This window comes from Pongo pygmaeus, chromosome 8 (genome assembly GCF_028885625.2).
Source record: "Pongo pygmaeus isolate AG05252 chromosome 8, NHGRI_mPonPyg2-v2.0_pri, whole genome shotgun sequence".
Taxonomy (NCBI): Eukaryota; Metazoa; Chordata; class Mammalia; order Primates; family Hominidae; genus Pongo; species Pongo pygmaeus.
The window spans coordinates 107,380,242-107,408,206 of record NC_072381.2 but is presented as its reverse complement, the minus strand read 5'-3'; the positions used below and the strand labels follow the sequence as shown (position 1 = coordinate 107,408,206).

At 52.1% G+C, this 27,965-nt stretch overlaps 2 protein-coding genes across 5 annotated transcripts in view; one reads left to right on the top strand and one right to left on the bottom strand.

Annotated features, from left to right (window-relative positions):
- Positions 1 to 1,849, bottom strand: part of PPRC1 (PPARG related coactivator 1) — a 31,617-nt gene extending 29,768 nt beyond the window's left edge. The window contains exons 1-2 of the mRNA XM_054436752.2: positions 1,519 to 1,849; positions 117 to 556 (exon numbers count right to left, since the gene is read on the bottom strand). The gene's annotated coding sequence lies outside the window, so the exon portion shown is untranslated. The remainder of the gene's footprint in view (positions 1 to 116; positions 557 to 1,518) is intronic.
- A 176-nt stretch (positions 1,850 to 2,025) lies between these two features.
- On the top strand, positions 2,026 to 16,009 carry LDB1 (LIM domain binding 1). 4 transcript variants are annotated; one of them, XM_063670188.1, is made up of 12 exons: positions 2,284 to 2,413; positions 3,760 to 3,892; positions 10,974 to 11,076; positions 11,210 to 11,254; positions 11,366 to 11,441; positions 11,539 to 11,641; positions 11,809 to 11,981; positions 12,463 to 12,585; positions 12,824 to 12,907; positions 13,000 to 13,123; positions 13,330 to 13,478; positions 14,184 to 16,009. In XM_063670188.1, the coding sequence occupies exons 3-12, from the start codon at positions 11,057 to 11,059 to the stop codon at positions 14,412 to 14,414; spliced, it is 1,128 nt and encodes a 375-aa protein (XP_063526258.1). In that variant the 5' UTR covers positions 2,284 to 2,413; positions 3,760 to 3,892; positions 10,974 to 11,056; the 3' UTR covers positions 14,415 to 16,009. The 4 variants fall into 4 exon arrangements, with proteins under 4 accessions (XP_054292733.1, XP_054292732.1, XP_063526258.1 ...); XM_054436758.2 differs by lacking the exon at positions 3,760 to 3,892 and having other exon boundaries at positions 2,026 to 2,413; positions 13,330 to 13,472; XM_054436757.2 differs by lacking the exon at positions 3,760 to 3,892 and having other exon boundaries at positions 2,027 to 2,413.
- Positions 16,010 to 27,965: the final 11,956 nt, after the last annotated feature.

Sequence of the window (27,965 nt, the reverse complement as noted above, 5' to 3'; positions counted from 1 at the left end):
TCTTGGAATTGGATAATCTTAAAAAAAAAAAAGGCAGAAAGAACACGTATTTACAGGACTGTCTGGCTGACACTGGGCTACGTGACTGAGTGTACATTGTCTAGTTTGATACTCACCAAGCCATAGGTTACAGATGATAAAGCTAGTGTTCCAGGTGGGGTGGTCAGTTGTCTCAAATCACTCAGGTAATGAGGAGCAAATCTTGCCTTCAAACCTAGGTATCCACAATTCCAGGCCAGTGTTCTGTTGCCTTAGGTTCCCTCTACTCCCTCTAGTGCTGACCTTTGTCTGGGAGAATGCAGGGAGGGGGTGCACTCAGGCAGGGGATGCTGCCAAGGAAATACTTGCGCGAGTGTGGATAGCTTCAGTCAGGTCCTCTCTGCTTCTGGTGGGGGTGGAGATGGGGAAACCTGGGGGTGGGAGACTCCACAGTGTAGAGCTCCTCTATCTCCCATACTAAGCACATGGTGGGGAGGGTCTCCATTCCTAGGCAGGCCTTCTTTTCAATCCCCGGACTCTGCACCGTTCCATCATTTCATGCTCCCTCAGCAAAAACCTAAGGTGGAGAGAAGAGGTCTCATAAACACTTAAGCCTCTGCATTTGCAACCCTCCCCCAGCCAGTCAAGCCAGCTGTGCAGACTCTGAGCCAGAGTAAGGGAACCAAACAGCCTTCTCAACCAACACCCCTCTAAGTAACAAAGAGGAGAACCCCCTACCCAGTCAGGGCCAGATGCCCTAGGGAGGAGACACTAGTCCAAGTCTCCATCGTCTAACCCTGGAGCCCATACTGAAACTTAAGAAAGAAAAGCTAGCAGCTGGGGACCCCAGGAGGGAGGGGGTCAACTCTCTACTCCAGGCGGCTCCCCTCCCTTCCCTCCTCCTGGCTAATAGGTATTTCCTGTTTATGAGGCAGCTAAAGCTGAGCTTTTGGGAAGGGATGGAGATGGAGCCCCTCCCCTCCTAGGGCTGGGTTGGGGAGTCCTTGAAGTGTGACTGAAGGTTGGGAGGCTCCTCCCAGGGGAAGGAATGTTCCTTACATTGACCATCCATATCATCTCCCATCCAACCCCCCACGGCCCACAGCCTCTGCCTCTCTGGGTTAGGGGGCACTGGAGGGGCCTGTTTCCTGTTCTCATCTCCGAAGCCCTCAAAGGACAGCAGCTTCCAGGCAGGGGGGTCGGAGGCGGTGGGGTTGGGGGGTTGGTACGGAGGTGAAGGCACCAAGGCTGGAGAAAGGGGGGAAGGGAGGAGAGTGTCTTGACTGATGCGTCAGTCTGCAAGAAGGAAGGATGGCCTTGTATTGCCCCTCCGTAATCCAATCTGGTGGTCATTCCGCAGCCCCCTCCCCCCAGCAAAACACAGATCCCAAGCCCTTAGGCGGAGGAGGGCGGGGACCCCACTTAATTAACCCTTTTAGTTCTAGTCCCAACTGGTTTCGCAGGCAAAGGAGGAGCGGTTAATTTAGGGAGGGGGTGAGTTAAGGGGTTGCTACAAGAATTAAGAGAATGCTTCTTTACCCATCCAGCCTAGGGTAGAGACGCGAAACAAGGGCCCTCCAGAAGAAGGCTGGCGTCTCAGCAGGGAGCACGGGCAGGGGGTCTGCAGTCCCTTTTCCCTCCCGGAGCGCGGCCTGGGGTGGGGAGAGATACACCACACTGCCCACCCCGGCTCCGCCTCCCCAAGCCGCGGCTCCCGCTCCGGCTCAGCCAGACTCCCCACCCGGCGGCACCCGGAGGACCGACTCCGAGCGCGCGGCTGCGCCTCCAAGCCCTCCCCTTCGCCCTCCCTCTCTGGGGTCTCTGCCTCCGTCTCCTTTTTTAAAAGCTGCGTCACATGCATGCCGTTCCCCGAGCGCTCCCAGCCCCTCGCCGCCCGCCCGCCGCGCGGCGCACGCACGTCGTCGCTTGCTGCGCGCTCTCCCGGGTCACTTTGACACGGCTCTCCCCTCCCACTAGCAGGACAATTAGCATATTAATAAAGCCCGGCCCTGCCCGGCTTGGGCTGGGGAGCCGGCGCCGGCGCGAGGGAGCGCGAGCGCGAGGGCGGAGAGGGGGGCGCTCGGCGACGGCGGCGGCGGGGAGGGCGGCGGGAGCGCACAGACACGCACACGCACACGCGCACACACGGACACACACTCCGCGGACTCACACCCGCGCGCACACACGCAGAGGCCGCTCGCCTTCCTGCCTGGCTTCCTTCCTGTCTGCTCCGCGCCTGACAGGCCCCTCGCCGCAGCCAGGGGCCGCCCGCACCGGGCCGAGGCCGGGCCGGGCCGGCGGCGAGCGCAGCGGGAGCCGCGGGCGGCGGCGGCGGCTCATGCCCGGCCTGTCCCCGCGAGGGGCGGGCACCGTGACTCGGCTGGGCCCCCAGAGGCGGGCGATGTGAAGATGTCAGTGGGCTGTGCCTGTCCTGGTGAGTGGGGCGTGCGGCCACTCGGCCCCTTCCTGCCCAACCGTCCCTGCGGACCCCTCACCCCGTGTTTGGCGAGAACTTGTGTGGGGGGCGTCGATGGCATGGGGGAAGCCGGGGGCTGGAAGGGCTACGCGGGGCCTGAGGCTGGCGGGTAGCGTTTTCCCCAACTGTGTAAATGCGCAGCAGCCCAGAAACACGGGGAGGAGACGCTGGGGGTGGCTTATGTGTATGTTTTTTGGGGGGTAGGCTAATTGGGGAGAGGTTTGGGGGGGGCTGAAATTCTCAGAATTCCAGGTTGTTAGCCAATCAGAAGTGACTCTGGACTTTTGACCCCCCCCTCAGGTCACCATAGAGTTGTGATTGGTTGGTTTGGGCTGCCCCCCCTTCCCTGCTGCCCATTGCCTCTTACCTATCCTGTGACATCCCCCCCATGCTGTTTCTGAGGACCCTGTTTGCAGGGAGGTATTGATTGCGGCCCATCTTGCCCCCCACCTTCAACTTTTCCTGCCTGTTGCCAGGGAAGGTTGGCCCTCCTGAGGCAGCGGAGGTACTCCTAAGAGGTGCCAGATAATTGGACCCTTGGGTCTGGCATCTCCGCCCTAGTGGGAGGGCAGGTTAGGAAATAGAGTGATTTGTGGAGAGGTAAGCTGGGGGAGCAATACTCGACCCAAAACTGAGAACTTGAGAGCGGACCCGGGCTCACATCCCTGCCTCCCCAAAACATATCAGCTCTTGCCAGGGATAGCCTAGGTCTGAGTTTTTTTTCCTGGGGGGCTGGTGGGGGGGGGGCGTCTACCTCACTGCCAGGAGGAAAGAGAGAAGCCATGCGACTGGAGAGGTAGTCTACAGAGGGCCTCATGGCACAGTGTCTGTCTCCATCCCCTGGACTCTGGGTCCTGGAATTGGCCCTCCTGCCCCAGACTGGAGTCAGCTTTCTCCTGGAAGTCAGTGTCCCTGAATGTAGCCCGCTTTGGCTACATACTTCACAGCTGGACACCCCCCACTCCTCCACAAATCCCCAAGGGAAGCTGCCAGTGCGGAAGCTTCCTTGAAAATCATGTGACCCAGGCCAAGCTGGGCTGGGCATACACTTCAGGTGCCTGCTGAGGCTGATGTTTAAGGGGCATGGGTCACAGAAGGAGGAATAAGAGAACCTAAGAATCCTAGAATATCCGAGTATGGGAACCACTGGCTCCTGCTGCAGAGGGTTGGGGAGAAGAGAGGGAAGAGCTTGCCAAGCTGGAATCCTGCCTGGCCCCGTCGTCCCTCCTTCTACCAGCTTGGTGTACATGTTTATGTGTGGATTTTCTCCTTTATAATTGACCCATGCTGGGTATCCCTTTCAGATCCATCATGTTCTTAGCCCACCCCAGGGCCCTGACCCTCCATCACCACACGTGAGCAGAGCAGTTAAACTAAGGATCTGAACAAGCTAGAGGGATGTCTTAAATTGTGATTCTTAGTTCCTACAAATAGTGGGTAAGCGGGTATGTATGTATGGAGGGGTTGTCAGGCTGGAGGTGGATGGGAGGTTGGCCCTGAAGTTGGGGCAGGGTGCCTGGGTCCAGTGGGAGGAGAGAGAAAATCTCTTCTTCTTAGTCTCTGGGAGCAGCATGGCAACAGGAAGAGGGCCCAAGCCCAGGGGTTTGTGGGTGGGTGGGAAGACAACTTCAGTCAGTGCCCCAGAAGGCATGTTCCTTTTGTGTCTGGTGGTCTGACTGAGGGAGAGAGGGCAAAAGATAGGGAAGAGTGGGGAGTCTTTTTCCAGATCGTGAAGAAGTCTTATAGATTGATGCCAAAGAGGGAGGATGGAGGTTAGACTTCAAGGAGGACCACATGGGAAGGGCTTCAGAGTAGACTGGAGGTGGGGAATAGCAGTTGGGGTTAGAGAGGGGACTTGGCTTGCGGCTTGCTTGGATGGGGGAGCACATGCTTGAACACAAGGACGGCATGGCAGCGTGTAGCAGTCCAGGCCCGAAGACTTCCCCCACCTTGAGCAGCCCTGGGGTGAGGGCTGAGGCGCCCTGGCAGGCCGCCTGCCGCCTGCCTGCCTGCCTGTCTGAGTCTCTCCTTTGTGCTCTGCTGTCTCCGGGCTCCTCCTCCTCCCCCAGCCCGGCAGAAACAGCACATGCCCCACACATGTGACTGAGGGAAGCCAGAGCGCACAGACCCACACACATGCACACGCAGAAGCACCACAAGATACACACATACACACACCCAGCTCCCATAGTGCTCCTGGGGTGAGGACCAGCTTCTGGGGCTGGAATGGCTGGGAGCAGGGAGAGCCTCTGACTAAGGGACATCACCCTGAGCAAGATGCTGAGGGGGCCAGGGCCTGTCTGGGGCAGCATGTGGCTCAGAAGGGTTAAGGCAGGGAGGAGTAGGGGGAGGGGAGGAGGCAGCAGTGGTGGCGGCTGGGAGCCAGGAGAGGAGGATGGCAGAGCGCCAGGCCAACGGGAGGCCGGGCACAGACAAAGGAAGGGGGGCAGGCACACTGGAGGCCTGGGTCAGGGAGCCCCAGGGGCCCGGGCAGGGGGCAGTGCTGGTACCTCATCCTGTGGGCTGGGGCTGGCTGCTGTTCTTTGAGTCCCCACCTCCAGGAGGAGTACTTTCCCTCATCATCATTGTCATTATTTGCTGCTCCTTCCACCTCACCACCAATTCTAAGGCCTTCTAACTCAGACTTGCTCTTTTTAGCTGGACCTGTTCTGCCCCTGTGCAACTGGGTGAATCAGGTCAGAGCAGAGAAAGGAGCAGACTTGCTGGAGAAGGAGAACTAGAAGGCCTGTTTTGAATGGTTTGCCAGTCTTGATACATCTTGGCATTTAGGGGCCCCTCCACCCCACAGCGAGACTGGAGGGCCCTTGTAGTCCCTCCTGTCTGAGGAGACAGGGTGGGTGCGGGGTTCTGAGCTCTGGGCTGGAGGCAAAAGCCAGAGCGCATTCTCCTCTCCCCATGTGGACAGTTATTTGAGGCCTGGAGGGGGAATGGAGTAGGAATGGCTGCAGGGCTTGGCTTGTATCTGGTGGGTTTAGAAGTGCAGGGTTCAACCTCCCCACCCCCCAACCCACCCTGGTCATCCTGTCTCAGTGGGTTCTGTTAGGATCTCACTGTTAGGATATTTGGCCCTATGTGCTATGAGGATCTCTTTAGGTACTGCCTGTGAATGCACTTTGGAAAGTTTTAAAGGCAGTGGGGGAGAAGTGGGACTACCCCAGAGTTAAGCTGTAAATTTGGGAGTCAGTGGGAATGTCTTAAGTCCTGGTGATAGGCTGTATGTTGCAGGGTGTGGCTGAATGTTAGAGATTTCAGTATGTTTGTGAAAGCTGGGGTTTATTCTATGGCCAGGCTGTGATGAGGAATGGTACGCAGGCTTCAGAGAGGGTGATTTATAGGTTAAGTCCTTGCATAATAAATGATCAGAGTGTGTATGTGATAGGCTGTCACAGGTTTAGGGGTTATAACACAGTTTTGGTGTGTGTATTGAGGTCAGGATGCGTGTTATAGGTCCCGGTGTGTATGACTTAGACTGTGTGTGTGTGTATATATCCAGGATTTGGGTATATTTAGGATTTGAGATATATCACAGGTTGATGGCCAGACGCAGTGGCTCACATCTGTAATACTAGCACTTTGGGAGGCCAAGGTGGGTGGATCACCTGAGGTCAGGCGTTCGAGACCAGCCTGGCCAATAGTGAAACCCTGTTTCTACTAAAAATACAAAAATTAGCTGGGTATGGTGGCATGCACCTGTAATCTCAGCTACTCAGGAGGCTGAGGCAGGAGAATCACTTGAACCCAGGAGGTGGAGGTTGCAGTGAGCCGAGATCGTGCCACTGCACTCCAGCCTAAGCAACAGAGCGAGACTCCGTCTTGGAAAAAAGATATATCACAGGTTGAAATGTGTATCAGGTAGTGATTTATGTGAAAGTGAGATGTGTTATTTATGTGGAAGATGTTCACAGAGCCAGGTGCAATATTACTGCACAGTTAACTAGTGAGTATGTCATGAGAAATCCTGTCCTTGGAGTTATGTGTGAATATAGTTGGGGGTAGGAGGCAGGAAGTAGAGAAACAGACACTCAAATTGGAAAGAAGGAAATAGAAGGTTCGTGCTCCCCCTTCCCGTGTGTGTGTGTGTGTGTGTGTGTGTGTGTGTGTGTGAGTGTACACTATGTATTTTCCTTTTCCTATCTGTCCACAAGTAAGGTCTGGCCCACTACCCAAGTTTTAGAAATACTCCCTCCTGCTACAACAAAATTACCTTAGGAAAAAAAATAGAAATACCTGCTCCCTTGGGATGCCCTGCTGGATGGGAGAACAGGCCCTATCCACTAACCACACCTTTTTTTTTTTCTGGGGTGGTGGGGAGGATTCAGCAGCAAACTAAGCTCCTTCTGGGGACTCTTGGATGGCCAAGTTGGCTTTCCCTAGCTCTGACAATGCCTCTTTCCCTGGCACCCACTTGTCTTCAGTGGTGGTGGGGAAGGGGGCTTCCTGTTAAGGGGGATCTAAGTCAAGGCTTGGAATTTAGCTGGATTGGGGGCAGGGAAGCCTGGAGTGTCCCCCTTCCTCCAATCAGTGTTTACAGGCTGATGTCAGAATGTGTGTCTGTCAAAAATAACACCCTGGAGCCTCTCCCCCCAGCTGCTCCAGGATTTCACCAAGGGAGCCCAGGCTGGCAGTCCGGGCCAGCCTTCAACCTGAGCGATCACAGGGACGAGAAAGATTTGGGGGAGGTTTGGGAGGTGCTTTGAAGATCTTGGAGTCTGCAGAGAGGAGCCCGCCCTTCTCCATCTCTGCTAGTGGCTTTGGCCCACCTGCTTACTCTTGAGCACCGCGCCTGGGGCTCGGGGGAGGCGGGCTGCATTTCGTTCCTGGCCCCCACAGCCCTCTCCTCCATCCAGGTCTCTCCTGGCCCAATGTGATCCGTCCTCTGTCTCTCCCAGTCTCTGTCTCTCTTTTGTTTTTCTCAGCAGTCCCTCCGTCCCAGCCTCCCTCCCTCCCTTGCTCTTCCTCTTTCCTCTCAGGGAGGGGGCGGGGCCGGTGGGGGCAGCTCCACCCTCCGCCCGCCCTGGGGCCTCATTCTGAGAGAGGCTCGGAGAGAGCGAGCGGGGAGGGAGGGAGGCAGGGAGAGAAAGGGAGAAAGGCAGGCAGCCGGCGGGCGCTGCGTGTGTGTCTGAGTGTGCGAGTGTGAGTGAGTGTGAGTGCCGGGTCCTGCCTCTCCTGGTGCCCCCAGCAGAGGGGCCCGGTGGCCCGGGGAGGGAGGGCGGGCTGCTCGGAGGCAGAGGCAGCGAGAGGCGGCGGCGGGGAGAGCCGAGGAGGAGGAGGAGGAGAGAGGAAAGAGCGGAGCAGCCATTGTTGAGGGAAACCTTGCAAACAAAGAAGGCTCCGGACTCCCTGCGGCCCCCCGCCCCCCAGGCCGGCCCCCTGGCCCCCGGCCCCCGGCCCAGTGGCCATTGTAACTTTCCCCCGGGGCTGCGGCCGCCGCGGGGCGGGCCGAAGCTGTGCGTGCGAGTCTTTGTGCGGCCGGCGGACTGGAGCTCCCAGTCGGGCCTGCCTGTCCCACTCGGGACATGAGCTACTGAAGTTGTCCCCCCGTCAGCCCTCACCCCTGCCAGGACTCCTCTGGGCTTGCAGTCGCTCCCCGTACCTCTCCTGGCCCCCTCAGTTCTCCCAGGTAAGTCTGGGCACCCTGCAAGCCTGTTGGGGGTGGGCGGAAGGCCCTCAGCCCGGCCCGGGCCTGATCTGCGGGCTGGGTGAGAGGTGCCCCAGCCCAGAGCCGCCGGGGCACTCAGGCCTGCTGACCTGTGGCTAGCCCCTAAAGGGAGGGGGCCTGCCCTTAGGTCAGCCTGGTTACCATGGCAATACCCAGCTGGAGGTGCCCACTCAGCCCCGGGATGCAGCTTCCACCCTGAGAAAACTTTACTAGTTCTGGGCTCTTCTCTACCCCTTCCTAAAGGTTTCCAATTTGCTAGAGGTGGGAGGGGGGCTATGGCTGACTCCAGGGCTGGATGACACATCTCCCCCGTCCCCCCACCTTGCTGCCTCTACTCCTGCTGCTGGGGACAGGCAGCAACAGGGACAGATGGTCTGGGTGATGTCCCTCCCCTTCTCTATTCACTCCCAAGCCCTTGTGCTGGAGCCACTGGGAGTTGTGGCTCTGGAGAGATGCTGAGTTTGTGTCCATTCACTGGAGGTGTAAATAGAGGCCCAGAGCTTTGGGCTTTAGCTCCTCAGAGCTATTTACCCAGGCCTAGACAATGCCTGTTCATTCTCTAGAGAGAGAAATGGAGGCTCTGAGAGTTTTTTGTTTTGTTTTGTTTTGTTTTACAAAATTGGAGAGAAACCCAGGCGTCCTGCCTCCTGTCTCTTCAGGTTCTTGAGCTAACACATTTCAAGTGGCCCCGAAACTGAGGAGGCAGGGGTGGTTAAGCTATGGGAGAAAGGATGGCCTAATTGAGGGATGAGGGCCAGGTCTGAGAATCTACTCTTGGGTTTATTGCCCAGGCCTGGCCTCTGGTGGGCTGTGTGAGCTTGGGCTTCCTGTGTGGCCTTAGTCTGCCTGTCGGTGGACTGGGGAGACTTGGTGGCTGGGTGGGGACTGTCTTTCTGGAGACACAGGCTCAGTCCAGACTGGCATGTGAAGGCTGTGTGTGCTGTTCTTGGAGCATATGGATGTGGCCCGTGAGAGCTCGTGCATGGGGTGAGGGCCTGTTGGGGGCATCTGAATCTGCCTGGGGCTGCTGGGTTCCAGGCCTTAATAGGCATGTTAGGGCGAGCTGAGGGTGAAAGCCTGCTAGGCAGGATGAGGCACACGTGTGTGCAGGCACACACAGGCTCTGACTCTTGGCACCTTCAGAGACTGTGCAGTCTGGGACCCTCCTTTTGCCTGCATTGTGAGGACAGGGCCCTGGGGAGAGAATTAAATGACACATGTTGGCACAGGGTCTTCTTTTGTCTCTTCCCCCCAAGGAACAAAATAGGTTTTGTATCTAAGTTGGGGAGGAGATCTAGATACAGCCAATCTAGCTACCCTTCCAAATGCAGTCAAGTTTTAGGGACCCAAGGAAGCAAATGTGATTGGAGTCAGATGAACTTCTGGGCCTGTGCCTCAGTTTCTCCTCCTATCTGATGAGAAGGGGAAACAGAGTTGCAGGGGTACCTGGCTCATACCCAACTATGAATTTAACACTTCTTCCAGTCAGAAAACAGTATTCCAGGAACTGTTTGCTGTTAGGTGAGGTGAGAGAGAGGACATGTGCACATCACAGATACACACTAGCGAGACCCCTGTCTAGTGACCACTTGCCCCTAGACTGAGGAACATAGGCTTCTTCCCAGACCACCTACTTCTCAATTGTAGGTAGAGTAGGATCCAAAGGAGGTTCATCTGCCTGCTTCCCCCACTCCCAAGTCTCAGAAGAGAAAAAGGGTTGAGGCTTTGGGTTTCTGGTTTGAAGACAATACTGTCTACCCTTGGGGGCGGGGGTGGGGGCTGGGCTGATAAGGGAGTGGCCGTTAGTGGGGAGGCAGAAGGCCCAACTGGTTATCTGGTAGGCCACACCCAACAGGCACCCACCCCCATTTATCTTTCCATCCCTTGCCCTCCTGAGATCCTGAGGGTGGAGGAGGGGCAGAGTTTGAAAATCCTCCCTTTTCCTCCCCCACTTTGGTCTCTAGAGGGCAATAGAGGGGTCAGATGGTAGAAATAGTATAGGATGTGGGAATCAGAAGATCCAAGCTCAAGTCCTAGCTTTGACAGTTACTAGCTTTATGATCTTGGCAAGTTCCTTTGAGCCCTCAGTTGCCTCATCTGTAAAATGGGAATGTTATGGTCAGCCCTGCTACCTCATAAGGTTGTTTTGATGATTGAATGAAAGTATGTAGATTAAAAGGGGGTTTATCAAAATTAGATTCTAATGATTGGATATTTATTTATTCTGTGATAATTCTTCCCAGCTTCAATTCCTCTTCTGTCATCTAGGACTCAGCCAAATGAAGAAATGGGATCTTGGGTATGCGCTGGGATTAGGGTGGAATACTCTCGTTTCTTAATGAAATAAGATTGGAGACAGAATTAGAAGGAGAGACAGGTGCTCCCTGGAGTAGCCCCCTCCCCTAGTCCACCACTCTCTTGTAATCAGGCCAGGGAGCTCCATAAGACCATCCCTATCCACACAGTCTAGCAGGATTATCGGAGAGCTCTCAAGAGGGGGTCAGGGGACTCCTTTTTCTTTTAGAGACAGGGTCTCACTCTGTTGTCCAGGCTGGAGTGCAGTGGTTTGATCTTCGCTCACTTCAGTGTCAACCTCCCAGGCTCAAGTGATCCTCCTGCCTCAGCCTCCCAAGTAGCTGGAACCACAGGCATGCACCACCACACCTGGCCAACTTTTCAATTATTTTTAGAGACGAGGTCTCGCTATGTTGCCTAGGCTGGTCCCTGTAGCCTTGACCTCCTGTGCTCGAGCAATCTTCTTGCCTTGGACTCCCAAAGTGCTAAGATTACAGATGTGAGCCACCACGCCCAGCTATGACTCCTTTCTTTCTCATCTAGGTTGTTCCTCAAAGTCATTCAAGCTGTACTCGCCGAAGGAGCCCCCAAACGGCAACGCCTTTCCCCCCTTCCATCCCGGCACCATGCTGGATAGGGATGTGGGGTAAGTGAGTCTCTTGGCCATTTCCTAACCCTTCTCCAGGTGGGATCCTGCCTGGAAAGGGGAGGGAGTAGCCCCCCGCCCCCAATAATTCCTGTCTTCAACCCCCATTCTCATAGCCTCTTCCTTTACACAGCCCAACTCCCATGTACCCGCCTACATACCTGGAGCCAGGGATTGGGTAAGTGGAGTCCAGTGGGGAAGAAGGTGCTTTCCACTGGGTGAACGCCGAGGTAGGGGGTGGAGTGGGCAGGCTCCGCTCCTACTGACCTCTCTCCTTCACTCCCTCCAGGAGGCACACACCATATGGCAACCAAACTGACTACAGAATATTTGAGCTTAACAAACGGCTTCAGAACTGGACAGAGGTATGGCCAAGGGGAAAGGGGCTGGGAGCAGGAGGGCCATCTGGGCACCCTATGGGATATCTTACGACACATGAACACCCCTCACCGTGCTCCCTAGGAGTGTGACAATCTCTGGTGGGATGCATTCACAACTGAGTTCTTTGAGGACGATGCCATGTTGACCATCACTTTCTGCCTGGAGGATGGACCAAAGAGATATAGTAAGTGGCCTCTGGGGTCTTGCTATGAGGATGTATACCTCCTATGTCGTTCTAAGGTCTAGAAGTGGGTCTGGGAGTGCCAGGGGATATCTAGCTTGGTAGGGGAGGCATCTGCCTGGCCCCTTTTGCAGTCCCTTTGTCCTGAAGAGTTTGTCCCATCTCTACAGCCATTGGCCGGACCCTGATCCCACGCTACTTCCGCAGCATCTTTGAGGGGGGTGCTACGGAGCTGTACTATGTTCTTAAGCACCCCAAGGAGGCATTCCACAGCAACTTTGTGTCCCTCGACTGTGACCAGGGCAGCATGGTGACCCAGCATGGCAAGCCCATGTTCACCCAGGTCAGCAACCCAGCTGGATGTGGAACACCATGGCACCTGGGTTTGATTCCCGTCCTCTCTCCCAGTGTATACTCACAGCTGTTCCCCAGGGAGCCATAATGCGAAGTGGCAAAATAAGAAGGGCGGGTAGGCACGTTGCAACCATCATCAAACGTGTTGTGTTTGTATGGGATAGTTTTCTGGGCCCCAGGGCTACACAAGTGAACAAGAGTCTGCCCTCATATAGCTTAGAGCAGGTGGGTGTATCACTAGCCACATGGGGAGAGGACAAGGATCTGTTAAGCTTTTCTACTGTGCGTCTGTGTGTGTAAGGGCCAGGTATATGGGTGGGGGGTACTGTGACATTTATGCACCCAGATTTAATGTGCAGGTGACAAAAGTGTATGCAATGGGAGAGTTGTAAGCAAATGGGAGACTAATAGACATATCTTCAGGTATGGTATGTGGGGAGGGGGCAGGTTTCTGACAAGCCTGTCCCCAGGTGTGTGTGGAGGGCCGGTTGTACCTGGAGTTCATGTTTGACGACATGATGCGGATAAAGACGTGGCACTTCAGCATCCGGCAGCACCGAGAGCTCATCCCCCGCAGCATCCTTGCCATGCATGTGAGTCGTGGGCAGGACCCAGGATGCAAGAGTGAAGGCAGGCAGGGGGAAGGGTGGAACAAGGTCTGCCATTTCCCGGCTGACTACTTAGACAGAGGGTTAGGGTTTCTTCATCTGAACAGCAAATTTAATAAGAGACTATCCTCCCTCAGGAGTGTCACAATGCTCAGATGATAGGGCAGATGAGCAGAGGCAACCCAGGTGTCAGTGTTCTTTCTTGTCTTTTCTCCCACCCTAGGCCCAAGACCCCCAGATGTTGGATCAGCTCTCCAAAAACATCACTCGGTGTGGGCTGTCCAATTCCACTCTCAACTACCTCCGAGTGAGTCTCCGACCACCCAGTTTCTGCCCCAGTCCATTTAGTCTCGGCTCCATGTCTGTCCCCTGACAAGCCACCTCCTTGTCTACCCCTAGCTCTGTGTGATACTCGAGCCCATGCAAGAGCTCATGTCCCGCCACAAGACCTACAGCCTCAGCCCCCGTGACTGCCTCAAGACCTGCCTTTTCCAGAAGTGGCAGCGCATGGTAGCACCCCCTGGTGAGTGCCTTGCACCTGCTCTTACCAGGATCTCACACCACTCCCCAAAGCTGTATCTTTATTTCCTTTTGAAGTTTTCCCTGCCCCTTCCTTGTTCCCAGGTCTACAAAATTGGGATCAGGGCAGGCTCATGCTCCTTGGGAGCCACAATGGAGAATAGGGGACCTGGGGCCCTCTCCCATCTGAGTCTCCTTTTCCCGGCACAGCGGAGCCCACACGTCAGCAGCCCAGCAAACGGCGAAAACGGAAGATGTCAGGGGGCAGCACCATGAGCTCGGGGGGTGGCAACACCAACAACAGCAACAGCAAGAAGAAGAGCCCAGCTAGCACCTTCGCCCTCTCCAGCCAGGTACCTGTAAGCATCTCGGCTTTCTTCTCTCTTCTGGGCTGCCCCACCACTCACCCGTGACCCCTGTCCAAGACTGAGCTCACTAGCAGGCATAGAAGCAAAGACAGTTTTCCTCATGTACTCTGCCAGCATGGGCTAACTGCTTTTACTGCTGAGAGAGTCCTTGTCAGGCACTTGCATGGGTGTGATCACACAGACTCAGCCATAGGAAGCTAGGGCATAAAGGGACAGAGACAGCCATGAGGACATACGGACGTTCAGGACAGACAGCTTGGGGCCCACAGACCATCCAGCGCACACACTCACACTGATAGACACGCAGACTGGAGTGTTTGCAGATCCAGAATACATACCCTTGCACATGCACACACTGCCCTCCCTCATGTTTTTGATGTGCTCCCTTTCTTACATGTGGACAGAAGTTGAGGAGTCCCCTAAAATTTTGGGGAGATGGGCTAGGGAGCTAGGGGAGTAGAGTGACTTCTAGAATGTAATGGATATGGGCTAAAGGCTTTGATGCTCTGGTGTTCTTCAGTAGGAAGGATTCCAGGAGCTGAGGGTGTCAAGAGTTGGGGTTTTAAATTCGGGTATGAGGAGGGGGTGGGGACTCTTGAGCTTCCAGGGTGGGTACTGGGGCTCTGGGGGTATCTGCCGCCCTGGGCCGGGCGAGCCCTTGCCCCGATTATGTTTGGGGACCTCCGCCACTCTCAGGATGTGATGGTGGTGGGGGAGCCCACCCTCATGGGCGGGGAGTTCGGGGACGAGGACGAGAGGCTCATCACCCGGCTGGAGAACACCCAGTTTGACGCAGCCAACGGCATTGACGACGAGGACAGCTTTAACAACTCCCCTGCACTGGGCGCCAACAGCCCCTGGAACAGCAAGCCTCCGTCCAGCCAAGAAAGCAAATCGGAGAACCCCACGTCACAGGCCTCCCAGTAAAAGGCCCTGCCGTGGCCACCCAGTGCTCTGCCTACCTGCCCCACCCCTCGCAGCCCCAGGGAGCAGAAGACAGAATGAAGAGACTGAGCATCTAAAATGGGCAGCCTCCATCCACCCGCTTCAGGGAGGAACTGGACTCGCTGGGGGCAGGTGCCAAGATTTGCCCCCCCAAGTGGCCCTGGGCTGGGCCTGGCTTCTACAGAGCCTTTTAGGGGAAGGGGGTACTCATGTGGATGCCTACTTTTGGAACCTGGGCCTCTGAGATATGTCCTGACCACCCCCCAGGGCATTTGCCTCCATCCTCACCCCAGATTGTGGGTTTCCCATCCCCCTGACTTTACCCCTTTCAAGCCTGGGGTTGTCTATACCCACAGCCCTTAGGGACTTAAAGTTATGGGGCTTGGTTGAATGCCCCTTCCCCTAGGCAGCTGGTAATAGAGGGGTAAAGCTCTGAGCCCCTCCTCCCTGCTGCCGCTTATCCCAGCTCCAAGTTTTTAAAAAAATAATATTATTAAAAATGTAAGTTAAAAAAAAATCACTCATGTTCCCCCTCTTCCCCCTATTAAAAGTCCAGCTACCTCCCTACTCTTGGCAGATGGGGGCCTAGGGCCTAGGTGGGGGTGAGAGTCGGGGAGGGAGGTATGCGTACCATTTTATATGGTGTGAGAGCTTCAGACCAAGGAGACATTTCGCCGTCTCTCCCCCTTTCCTCTGGGGTGACTGCAGTTGAGGAAAGCATGCCATGGGGTAGGGGGACATTGGTGGCCACATCTTGGTGACAGACCCCTGCTGTTGTCTCTGTGTCCCCATTCTCTGGACTCTGGCCTGCCCTCCTAGTGCTTGTGACTCCCTCTCTTCCAGCCCCACCCCCATGGTATGTATATTCCTTACAAGTCATTCACAAGAGCAGCTGTCTAGGATGCAGGGAGGGGAGGCTCCTTCCCTTAGGGAGCGTGGAGAGAAGGGAGCAGCCTTGTTGCTGTATTTTTGGTTTTGTTTCAGTTGGGCAGGCATGGGATGGGAGAGGGGCTCAGCCATTTTCCTCCAGAATCTTCCCTCAGCTTCTCCAACTGCATATGTAATCCTACTCTGTCCTTCATAGAGGGGAAGGAGCCACAGATGACATCCCAGTTCTAAGCCCACCAGGGAGAAACAGGTCTCTGTCCCCATAGGTGAGGTAGAGGGTCTTTACCTGCCAGTATCCCTGCTGCTCCTTTCTCACGGAAAGAGGAGGAGGTAGCCGGGATCCTTGGCTCTGCCAAGGGTGCAGCCAGGAGCAGGGTTTCACGCAGCTGGGCCAGCTCTGTGGCTTTGCTGCCTTTTCCTGTGGCCAGTCCCAGGAAGTGCTAGCACCACCTCTCTCCCCACTCTTCCCTCTGGATTCTGGGGTCCCCCACACCATATTTCCTCCACTCCAGCTGCCACTTTTGGAAGGGTATTGAGTCAGGAGCTGAGGGAAGGGGTGAGGAAGGTAGACATCCTACCCCAACTGTAATGCCTTTTTTTTTTTTTTTTTTTTTTTTTTTTTTTTTTTTTTTTTTTGGGCCATTTGAGTCATGTATGGTACCAATCAATAAAGAGACTTTTCGGTTTAAGAGTGTCCTGGTTGGTCATTGATGCCTAATAATGACTCAGTCCAAGGCAATCTTTTCCCCATCCTTGCAGTTCCTAAGACTGTACGAATTGGATCCCTTCACTCACCTCACATTTCCCCTCACTCTTTTGAAGTTGATTCCCTGAATTATACCTCTCCTTCATCCAAGACCCTAAAGTTTGTTCTCAGATGTGCCAGCCTGACCCCATCTCCCTCAAAAGTTGAGGGAGAGTTGGCTTTCTCAGTCTGCTCCCCACCTCTCACCCCAGGACTGTTGCTTCTCACCCTTAGCTGTCATGGGGCAGCCAGACAGGTGGCCCTCCTGGAGCAGGTTCCTGGGATAGACTGCCTTGGGTTATGCCGTTGAGGGAGGGGTGGGAGAGGGGACTTGGCCTAGGAGGGGGCTTGGGTTAGACGGTCTTGGGGTACTTAGAGTACCTGGGAGACTCCTACCCCTACCCAACCCCCAGTCTACTAGCCCGGCTGAGGTTGGTTGGTTGGTTTATTTATTTTGAGATGGAGTCTTGCTCCATTACCCAGACTGGAGGGCAGTGGCATGATCTCAGCTCACTGCAATCTCCGCCTCCTGGGTTCAAGTGATTCTCCTGCTTCAGCCTTCCAAGTAGCTGGGATTACAGGCGCCCGCCACTATGCCTGGCTAATTTTTGTATTTTTTTTTTTTTTAGTAGAGATAGGGTTTTACCATGTTGGCCAGGCTGGTCTCAAACTCTTGACCTTGTCTCAAACTCTTGACCTCAGGTGATCCACCTGCCTCGGCCTCCCAAAGTACTAGGATTATAGGCGTGATCCACTCTGCCCGGTCAGCAGCTGAGGTCTAAATTAGTCTCCCTTGGTGCTAAGGTCCCTGGGTGGGGAATTAAGAGAGTAGCAGGATTGTTTGTCTCCTTGCTGACTTTGGGTGAGGACGCTGACGGAGGAAGACAGTTCAGTTGCTAGTGGGTAGCTTGAAGCTCTATGGGAGGATGGGAGGATAAATAGGGCACTTTTCAGACCCCTTTCCAGGTAGTTAACTCTCCAAGTCCCCTCTTCACCATTAAAGACTGGGAAGATACAGAGACTCCGCTGTGGATTGGTGATGGGGTCTTAGTGCCCATAAAGCTCCCTATCCAGTGTCCCTCTTTGTCATCCCAGGCAGGGGAAGCTGAGGCCTCAAACCATTCCCCTCCTAAGGTCTCCCTGGACCTGAAATAAAGCCCGATAGACCTGCACCTCTACCCTCACCTCCCTAGCTGGCAGGAAGACACCAGAGGAAGGGACTGTATGACCTGTTCAATCTCCAGTCTACAGTTACCTTGGCCGTGCCCTGCTGCCAGCCCAGCTTCTCATAGCCCAGTGCCTCAGGACCCCAAGGAATGCTATTGCACCCCACCCCCAACTCTTCCTTTGTAGATCTGGCCAGCCTGAAGGACATTTACCAGCCAACTGCCACCAGCAACTCACCCTGAGAGTGCCAGGTAACATCTACAGTGGGTCTGTGTCTGGCACTGGGTGTACATCTAGCCCATTAGCCTGAGTGTGTGTGTGTGTGTGTGCTGCTGAGCTGGGGAGGGCCTGGATCTGTTTATATGTGCAGGTAAGGGAGTGTATACATGTGTTTCTATGTGGGCATGTATGCATATGTTTATGTATGTGTCTGTTGGTTAATTAATTCATTCAAATATTATTCATTGAGCCCTCTTTAGGTACTAGGCCCATTCTAGGTGCTGGGGATATGATGTTGAACAAAGCAGAGAAGATGTGACTGCTGAGTGTGAGTGAAGGCTATAAATCCATAAATGAGGGTGTGTTGTTAAATGTGTGGCTTAGCAGTGCGACTGTCTTGAGTTATGGGGCTGTTGGGACGGTAGTTGTGTGACTTGGTTGGGTATTTGTAGGTTCACGTCTTGTATGTATATGTTTGTGTATGGAGGGAGATAGTCAAGGGGAAAGGTAGATTGCCAGGCCTGGACCCCATCCTTGGGGGCAGGGGGTAGGTCAGAGAAGCAGGAAAACACACTATTGAACTCAGGAAACACAGTGGCCAGCAACTTCCTCTGGAGCCCCATATCTGGCTCCTCCCCATTTGCCCCCAGGAACCCCTGGTGAAGAGGAATTACTGGGGTGAGGGAAGAGAGAGACCCTCCAAAGCCCTCATGCCCTTTGTTTTCAGGTACATGTGTGGGCCCAGTCCCAAGCCTTAGCACATTGCTGAAGAGCTTTGTGCTGCTGAGCTAGGGAGGGCCTGGATCTGTTTATATGTGCAGGTAAGGCAGTGTATACATGTGTTTGTATGTAGGCATGTATATGCATATGTTTATATATGTGTCTGTTGGTGAATTAATTCATCCGGATAGTCTGACCATGTACCCTAACCAGGGCCTCTGAATCCACAGAGGTCTGAACCCAACCCCAAACCTCTGTCCCTCCTGGACTCCCAGCTCCTTCCTCATTTTTCCTGACCCGGTCTGATCTGATTCAGCCAGAGAGCTCCATCCCCTTTCCTAGGAACCTACTGTAGTCTGGTGCAACCTCCAACCCCTCTTTTATACCCTTAGCCCAGTCCAGCCTGACCTGTTTTTTTTTTTTTAAGATAGAGTCTTGCTGTGTCGCCCAGGCTGGAGTGCAGTGGCATGATGTCATCTCACTGCAACCTCTGCCTCCTAGGTTCAAATGATTTTCATGCGTCCCGAGTAGCTGGGACTACAGGCACATGACACCATACCTGGCTTATTTTTTTATTTTTAGTAGCGACGTGGTTTCACCATGTCAGGAGTTCAAGACTACCCTGGGCAATATAGTGAGACCTCATCTCTACTTTTTCTTTTTTAAGAGATGGAGTCTCATTCTGTCGACCAGGCTGGAGTGCAGTGGCATGATCTCGGCTCACTGCAGCCTCCGCCTCCTGGGTTCAAGTGATTCTCCTGCCTCAGTCTCCCTAGTAGCTGAGACTACAGGTGCGCACCACCACGCCCAGCTAATTTTTGTAATTTTAGTACAGATGGGTTTTCACCATGTTGGCCAGGCTGGTCTTGAACTCCTGACCTCAAGTGATCTGCCTGCCTTGGCTTCCCAAAGTGCTGAGATTACAGATGTGAGCCACTCCACCCAACCGAGACCTCATCTCTAAAATAAATAAGCTGAATGTGGTGGTGTATCTGTAGTCCCAGCTACTTGGGAGGCTGAGGTGGGAGAATTACTTGGGCCTGGGAAGTTGAGACAACAGTGAGTTGTGATTGCACCACTGCACTCCAGCCCAGGTGACAGAGCAAGACTCTCTGTCTCAAACAACAACAACAACAAAACAGGCGCAGTGGTTCAGAACGCCTGTAATCCCAGCACTTTTGGAGGCCGAGGCAGGTTGATCACCTGAGGTCAGGATTTCGAGACCAGTCTGGCCAACATGGTGAAACCCTGTCTCTACCAAAAATACAAAAATTAGCTGGGCGTGATCATGCACCTGAAGTCCCAGCTACTCGGGAGGCCGAGGCATGAGAATCACTTGAACCTGGGAGGCAGAGGTTGCATTGAGCCAAGATTGCGCCACTGCACTCCAGCCTGAACAACAAAGTGACACTTTGTCTCAAAAATATATATATATATTGAGTCAGCAGCTCCCTAGTTTCATGATGGACTTCAAAGGCGCTGGTTTAAGCTGGGCATAGTGGGACTGTACCCATATAGGTCTGTGCCTATAGTCCCAGCTACTTGGCAGGTGGCAGGCTGAAGCAAGAGGATTGTTTGAGGCCAGGAGCTTGAGACCACAGTGTGCTATGATAGCACCAAGGAATCGCCACTGCACTTCAGCCTGGGCAACATAGCAAGACCTTAGTCCCAGCTCCCTAGTACCCAGAATGTTTATAACGACTATGACTGTCATTCATGTGGCCACAGCCCCATTCACTCAGGGCCCAGCTCTGGGGCTCCTCCTAACCCCCACCCTAAGGTCATAGATGAAATGGATGGGAGACTACATACCCAACAGTTCTAAGCTGGGGAGTGTGGGAAGCTGAATGGGAATGGAAGCTGACTCACACTTCCAGATTCCTTCTTCAGCCTCAGGAGAGGCTCATTTTCCCACTGATTCCAGGACCCATTTCCAGAGGAAGCCAAACCCTGGATTACTTCCCTCCTTGCTGCCCCACCTCTATGCCACCAGCTCACCTCTACAAGAGGAGGACCTAGGGCCAGTCCCTGGAGAAAAGTCCCAAAGGAGCTTGGGGGAGAAGAATCTTCTCCCCATCACCCCCAACAACTGAGGCTGCCTGGAGGATGAGGTAGGCTCATTTCTCTCCCTTTCCTTTAACGGACTTCAGATGCACAGAACTAGATTAATCATAACCTTGGTTCATGACACACTCTCATCATTGTTCCATGCACAGCACACATTTATTTACTTATAAGACTATCATATGGGGCCAGGTGCAGTGGCTCATGCCTGTAATCCCAACATTTTGGGAAGCCGAGGCAGGTGAATCACCTGAGGTCAGGAGTTCGAGACCAGCCTGGCCAACATGGTGAAACCCTGTCTCCATGAAAAATACCAAAAAAAAATTAGCTGGGCGTGGTGGTGCATGCCTGTAATTCCAGTTACTTGGGAGGCTGAGGCAGGAGAATCACTTGAGTCCGGGAGGTGGAGGTTGCTGTGAGCGGAGATTGCACCATTGCACTCCAGCCTGGGCGACAGAGTGAGACTCCATTTCAAAAAAAGACTATAAGAAATAGTCAACATGGGCCGGGCACGGTGGCTCATGCCTGTAATCCCAGCACTTTTGGGAGGCCAAGGTGGGCGGATCACAAGGTCAGGAGCTTGAGACCATCCTCGCTGACACGGTGAAACCCCGTCTCTACTAAAAATACAAAAAATTAGCCGGGTGTGGTGGCGGGTGCCTGTAGTCCCAGCTACTCAGGAGGCTGAGGCAGGAGAATGGCGTGAACCCGGGAGGCGGTGCTTGCAGTGAGCCGAGATCGTGCCACTGCATTCCAGCCTGGGCAACAGAGCAAGACTCCATCTCAAAAAAAAAAAAAAAAAAAAGGCCGGGCGCAGTGGCTCAAGCCTGTAATCCCAGCACTTTGGGAGGCCGAGGCGGGCGGATCACGAGGTCAGGAGATCGAGACCATCCTGGCTAACACGGTGAAACCCCGTCTCTACTAAAAATACAAAAATTAGCCGGGCGTAGTGGCGGGTGCCTGTAGTCCCAGCTACTCGGGAGGCTGAGGCAGGAGAATGGCGTGAACCCGGGAGGCGGAGCTTGCAGTGAGCCGAGATCGCACCACTGCACTCCAGCCTGGGCGTCAGAGACAGACTCCGTCTCAAAAAAAAAAAATAAAAATAATCAACATGAAAGCTAGGACCTTGGCAATAACTTAAGTTTAGCTATGTGTTCCATCTCTCAAGATATCCATCATTCTCTTGTTTTCCTTATATACACACACATATATATTTTATAAGACAGAGTTTCACTATGTTGCTCAGAATGTAGTGCTGTAGCTATTCACAGACCCGATCATAGTGCACTGCAACCTCAAACTACTAGACTCAAGCAATTGTCCTGCTTCAGCCTCCCAAGTAGCTGGGACTACATGCACAGCTGGGACTGTAGGTGGCACCACTATACCTGGCTCCTTTTACATACTTATCAGCTGTATGTATTCCTGAAAGTTTATAAGAATTTTTAGCTGGGAGTGGTGGCTCACACCTGTAATCCCAGCACTTTGGAAGGTCGAGGCGGGTGGATCACCTGAGGTCAGGAGTTCAAGACCAGCTTGACCAACATGGTGAAACCCTGTCTCTACTAAAAATACAAAAATTGGCCAGGCGTGGTGGCTCACACCTATAATCCCAGCACTTTGGGAGGCCAAGGCGGGCGGATCACGAGGTCAGGAGATTGAGACCATCCTGGCTAACGTGGTGAAACCCTGTCTCCACTAAATACAAAAAATTAGCCAGGTGTGGTGGTGGGCGCCTGTAGTCCCAGCTACTTGGGAGGCTGAGGCAGGAGAATGGCAGGTGAACCCAGGAGGCGGAGCTTGCAGTGAGCTGAGATGGCACCACTGCACTCCAGCCTGGGTGACAGAGCGAGACTCCGTCTAAAAAAAAAAAAATTAAAAAAATTAAAATACAAAAATTAGCTGGGCATGGTGGCAGGCACATGTAATCCCAGCTACTTGGGATTACTCCATCTCAGAAAAAAAAATTTTTTTTGAAGTTTAGTTATTTTTTACATTATTATAAGGGAGTATTGCTGTATGTAATTTTTGGTGGCTTATTATATTGTATTAACAAGATTTATATTGTTACATATTGCTTACAGTTTACTCATTTTGGGAACTCTATAATATTCCATTTTGTGACTCTACCCAGTTATTCATTCTCCTGTCACTGGACATTTGGGTTGTTTCTAGGTTTTGGCTATTGTGAAAAGTATTTCCATAATTTTACTTCCATCTCCTACTGTAAATGTGCAGTTTTTCCTGGTTATATGTTTAGTAGTAGTCTCTGCAAACTCATGTTTCCACCTCTGAAGCCCAAGCTTGAGTGCTTTTACTATGGAAGTTCTAGGGTTAACTCAAATTAAAATTTTAACATTTATTGAGTCCCTGCTATATAAACTCTACTCAGCTCATTCATCCATTCAGCCAACCAAGCTAAATTTAGTGAGCATTTATTTAGTGAGCACTATCTGGTTATATCAAATTTAGTGAGCACTATTTGGTTATATCATAAATTGTCAGCTGGGTACAGTGGCTCTCCCCTGTAATCCCAGCACTTTGAGAAGCTGAGGAGGGAGGATGGCTTGAGCCCAGGAGTTTGAGACCAACCTGGGCAACATGGCGAAACCCCGTCTCTACAGAAACATACAAATATTAGCCAGGCATGGTGGTGCGTGCCTGTGGTCCCTGATATAGTATGCCTGGAGCTGGAGACAGAACAGTGAATAAGACAATATGGCATATTATACAGTTGGGTGGAGAAATAGATATTACAACAAATGGGGGTGGGCACGGTGGCTCACGTCTGTTATCCCAGCACTTTGGGAGGCCAAGGTGGGTGGATCACTTGAGGTCAGGAGTTGGAGACCAGCCTGGCTAATATGGTGAAACACTATCTCTATGAAAAATAAAAAATTATCCAGGTGTGGTGGCACACACCTAATCCCAGCTACTCTGGAGGTTGAGGCATGAGAATCACTTGAACCTGGGAGGCAGAGTTTGCAGTGAGCAGTGATCATGCCGCTGCACTTCAGCCTGGGCAACAGAGCAAGACTCCGTCTCAAAAATAAAAAAATAAAATAAACAAATGGCCACATACATACATATACACATACGCAGTGACAATTTTTTTTTTTTTTTTTTTTTTGAGACAGGCTCTCACTCTGTTGCCCAGGCTGTAGTGCAGTAGTGCGATCATGGTTCGCGGCAGCCTTAACCTCCCGGGCTCAATCAATTCTCCTATCTCAGCCTCCAGAGTAGCTGGGACCACAGGCACGCACCACCATGCCTGGCTAATATTTGTATGTTTCTGTAGAGACGGGGTTTCGCCATGTTGCCCAGGTTGGTCTCAAACTCCTGGGCTCAAGGTCTCAAACTCCTGGGCTCAAGCCATCCTCCCTCCTCAGCTTCTCAAAGTGCTGGGATTACAGGGGAGAGCCACTGTACCCAGCCGACAATTTATGATATAACCAAATAGTGTAGGATAAACATATAACAGGGAGACCTTATTTAATCTGGTGTGTTAAGAAAAGCCTCTCTGAGGGAATATTTCAGCAGAGACTTGAAGGATGAGGAAGACTTAGTCAAGTAAAGAGTATGGGGAATAGGATTTCAGGTATAGGAAACACACTCTGATGCTGGGGAGTGCTTGCTGGGTTAGATTAGAAGAAGGCCAGGTGCAGTGGCTCATGCCTGTAATCCCAGCACTTTGGGAGACTGAGGTGGGTGGATCACTTGGGGTCAGGAGTTCAAGACCAGCCTGGTCAACATGGTGAAACCCTGTCTCTACTAAAAATACCAAAAAAAAATTAGCCAGGTGTAGTGTGCATGCCTGTAGTCCCAGCTGCTCGGGAGGCTGAGGCACAAGAATTGCTTGAACCTGGGAGGCAGAGGTTGCAGTGAGCGAGGATCATGCCACTACACTCCAGCCTGGGTGACTAAGTGGGACTCCATCTCAAAAAAAAAAAAAAAAAAAAAGCCTGGGCGAGGTGGCTCACACCTGTAATCCCAGCACTTTGGGAGGCCGAGGTGGGCAGATCACCTGAGGTCAGGAGTTCAAGACCAGCCTAGCCAACATGGCGAAACCCCATCTCTACTAAAAAATACAAAAATTAGCTGTGCGTGGTGGCGGGCACCTGTAGTCCCAGCTACTCGGGAGGCTGAGGCAGGAGAATCGCTTGAACCCAGGAGGTGGAGGTTGCAGTGAGCTGAGATCATGCCACTGTATGGCGAAAGAGCGAGGCTCCATCTCAAAAAAAAAAAAATTGACCACATTGGGCCAGGTGCAGTGGCTCACACCTGTAATCCCAGCATTTTGGGAGGCTGAAGCGGGCGGATCACCAGGTCAGGAGTTCAAGACCAGCCTGGCCAACATAGTGAAACCCCGTCTCTACTAAAAATACAAAAATTAGCTGGGTGTGGTGGCAGGTGCCTGTAGTCCCAGCTACTTGGGAGGCTGAGGCAGGAGAATCGCTTGAACCCAGGAGGCGGAGGTTGCAGTGAGCGGAGATTGTGCCACTGCACTCCAGCCTGGGTGATACAGCAAGACTATCTCAAAACAACAACAACAAACAAAAAAAAGCCTGACCATACTGTATGATGTAGGTACTGGGGGAACTGGTTCCAGAATGGATATCAAAACCCACGGATGCTTAAGTCCCTTATATAAGATGGTATAGTCTTTGCATATAACCTATGCATATCCTCCCATATACTTTAAATCATCTCAAGATTACTTATAATACTTAATACAATGTAAATGCTATATAAATAATTGTTATATTGTATTGTTCAGAGAATAATGACAAGGAAAAATCTCTGTACATGTTCAGTACAGATGCAACCATCCTTTTAGGGGGAATTTTTTTGCTTTTTCTATGATGATGTTGACATCATATTTTTGGAATATTTTCCATCCGTGGTCGGTTGATTCCACAAATGCAGAACCTGAAAATATATATGGAGGACCAATTAGTTCTCATTTTATTTATCTTTATTTATTTTTATTTATTTATTATTATTTTATTTTATTTATTTATTTATTTATTTTGATTCAGAGTCTCGCTCTGTCGCCCAGGCTGGAGTGCAGTGGCGTGATCTTGGCTCACTGCAAGCTCCACCTCCCAGGTTCACGCCATTCTCCTGCCTCAGCCTCCCGAGTAGCTGGGACTACAGGCGCCCGCCACCATGCTGGGCTAATTTTTCTTTGTATTTTTAGTAGAGACAGGGTTTCACCGTGTTAGCCAGGATGGTCTCGATCTCCTGACCTCATGATCCACCTGCCTTGGCCTCCCAAAGTGCTGGGATTACAGGCATGAGCCACCGCACCCGGCTGCTAGCCCAGCCTATTTTTTATTTTTATTTATTTATTTTGTGAGACAGGGTCTCACTGTCACCCAGGCTGGAGTGCAATGATGCTATCGTATCTCACCTCAGCCATGAACTTCTGGGTTCAAAGGATTCTCACGTCTCAGCCTTTCAAATAGCTAGGACTAAAGGCATGCACTACTATGCCCAGCTGTCTCCCATTTTATTTACATAGGAGGAAACTAAGGAACAGAGAGGTCAAGCAGCTTGCCCAAGGTCACAGAGCCAGCAAGGATTTTGAATTTCATCCAAATGTAACAGGTTGTCACCAAAGGATCTAATGCAAGTCATGTTTAAGAGCTGGTCCCTGCCTTCCAGAAAAGAGAGAAAGGGCCAGGTGTGGTGGCTCACGCCTGTACTCCCAGCACTTTGGGAGGCCAAGGCGGGTGGATCACCTGAGGTCAGGAGTTCAAGACCAGCCTGGCCAACAAAGTTTAGACTTAATTTTATAGAGAGTGGAAAAACACCGAGTTTTTCAACAGAGAAGTGACCTACTCAGATCTGTTATTTTTATTTTTTTAAAATAAGGTTAGTTTGATGTGGTGTGTAGAACTGGAGAGGGGAAACTAATTAGGAGGCTATGAGGTCCATGCTGCTAGTAATGTAGAAAACCCAAACCAAACCACACAAAAAGATCCTAACTTATAAAATAAAACAAATACAAGATTAAAGAATTAGTCCAGGTGTGGTGGCTCACGCCTGTAATCCCAGCACTTTGGGAGGCCGAGGTGGGTGGATCACCTGAGGTCAGCAGTTCAAAACCTGAGGTCAGGAGTTCAAGCCTGGCCAACATGGTGAAACCCTGTCTCTACTAAAAATACAAAAAAAACTAGCCAGGTGTGGTAGCAGGTACCTGTAATCCCAGCTATGGGAGGCTGAGGCAGGAGAATTGCTTGACCTGGGAGGCTGAGGTTGTAGTAAGCTGAGATAGCGCCACTGCACTCCAGCCTGGGTGACAGAGAAGACTCCATCAGAAAAGGAAAAAAAAAAAAACAAAGAAAAAAGGAAAAAAAAAAACCAAAAAAGATTAAAGAATTAAATGTAAGTAAATAAAGTTAGAAGAAAATGAGATTAAATAGTATTCATCAGCCTTGTAGGAATATGTGTGTGGGTGATAAACGTGCAAGCTTACATACTATAGAAGAAATCAAAAAGGAAGAGAGTAAATTTTATCCCAATTAAAAAAAAAAAAAGGAAAGAATGACCAGTTTGACTACATACAAATTTACAACTTTGGTGTATATATGTATAAGTAAAAACTAAACCAAAACTCTAAATAGAACAAACAAGAAAGCAATATGCTGAGAAATATATTTGCAGCAAATATGATAAAGAGTTAAAATGTTTTTGTATAAGTAGGGTGCAGTGTGGGACACCTGTAGTCCAAGCTACCGGGAAGGGTGAGGCAGGAGGATCCCTTTATAAAGCTTCGGAGTTTGAGGCTGGGTGCGGTGGCTCACGCCTGTAATCCCAGCACTTTGGGAGGACGAGGCGGGTGGATCACAAGGTCAGAAGATCAAGACCATCCTGGCTAACACAGTGAAACCCCTTCTCTACTAAAAAATACAAAAAATTAGCCGGGCATGGTGGTGGGCACCTGTAGTCCCAGCTACTCGGGAGGCTGAGGCAGGAGAATGGCATGAACCTGGGAGGCAGAGCTTGCAGGGAGCCGAGATTGCACCACTGCACTCCAGCCTGGGTGAGAGCGAGACTCCGTCTCAAAAAAAAAAAAAAAAACTTCGGCGTTTGAGCCCAACCTGGGCGGCATAGCAAGACTCTGATCCTAAAAGTAAATAAATAAATAATTTTTGTATAATTAATTTATGCAAAATAGGTTTTGTTTTGTTTTTTAAAAGGCCCCTCAATAAATAAATGGGAGCCAGGCACGGTGGGGTCATGCCTGTTGTCCCAGCCTTTTGAGAGGCTGAGGCAGGTGGATCACATGAGGTCAGGAGTTCAAGACCAACTTGGCCAACATGATGAAACCCCGTCTCTAGTAAAAATAGAAAAAATTAGCTGGGCATGGTGGTACACGCCTGTCATCCCAGCTACTCGGGAGGCTGAGGCAGGAGAATCACTTGAACCCAGGAGGCAGAGGTTGCAGTGAGCTGAGATCACGTTACTGCACTCCAGCCTGGGCAACAGAGTGAGACTCCATCTCAACAATAACAACAAAAAATACAAAAATTAGCCAGACATGGTGGCAGGCACCTGTAATCCCAGCTACCTGGGGGCTGAGACTGGAGATCGCTTGAACCTGGGACAGAGGTTGCAGTGAGCTGAGATTGTGCCACTGCACTTCAGCCTGAGCAACGGTGTGAGAATGTCTCAAAAACAAAACAAATAAATAAAAAATAAAAATGACAGCTGGGCGCGGTGGC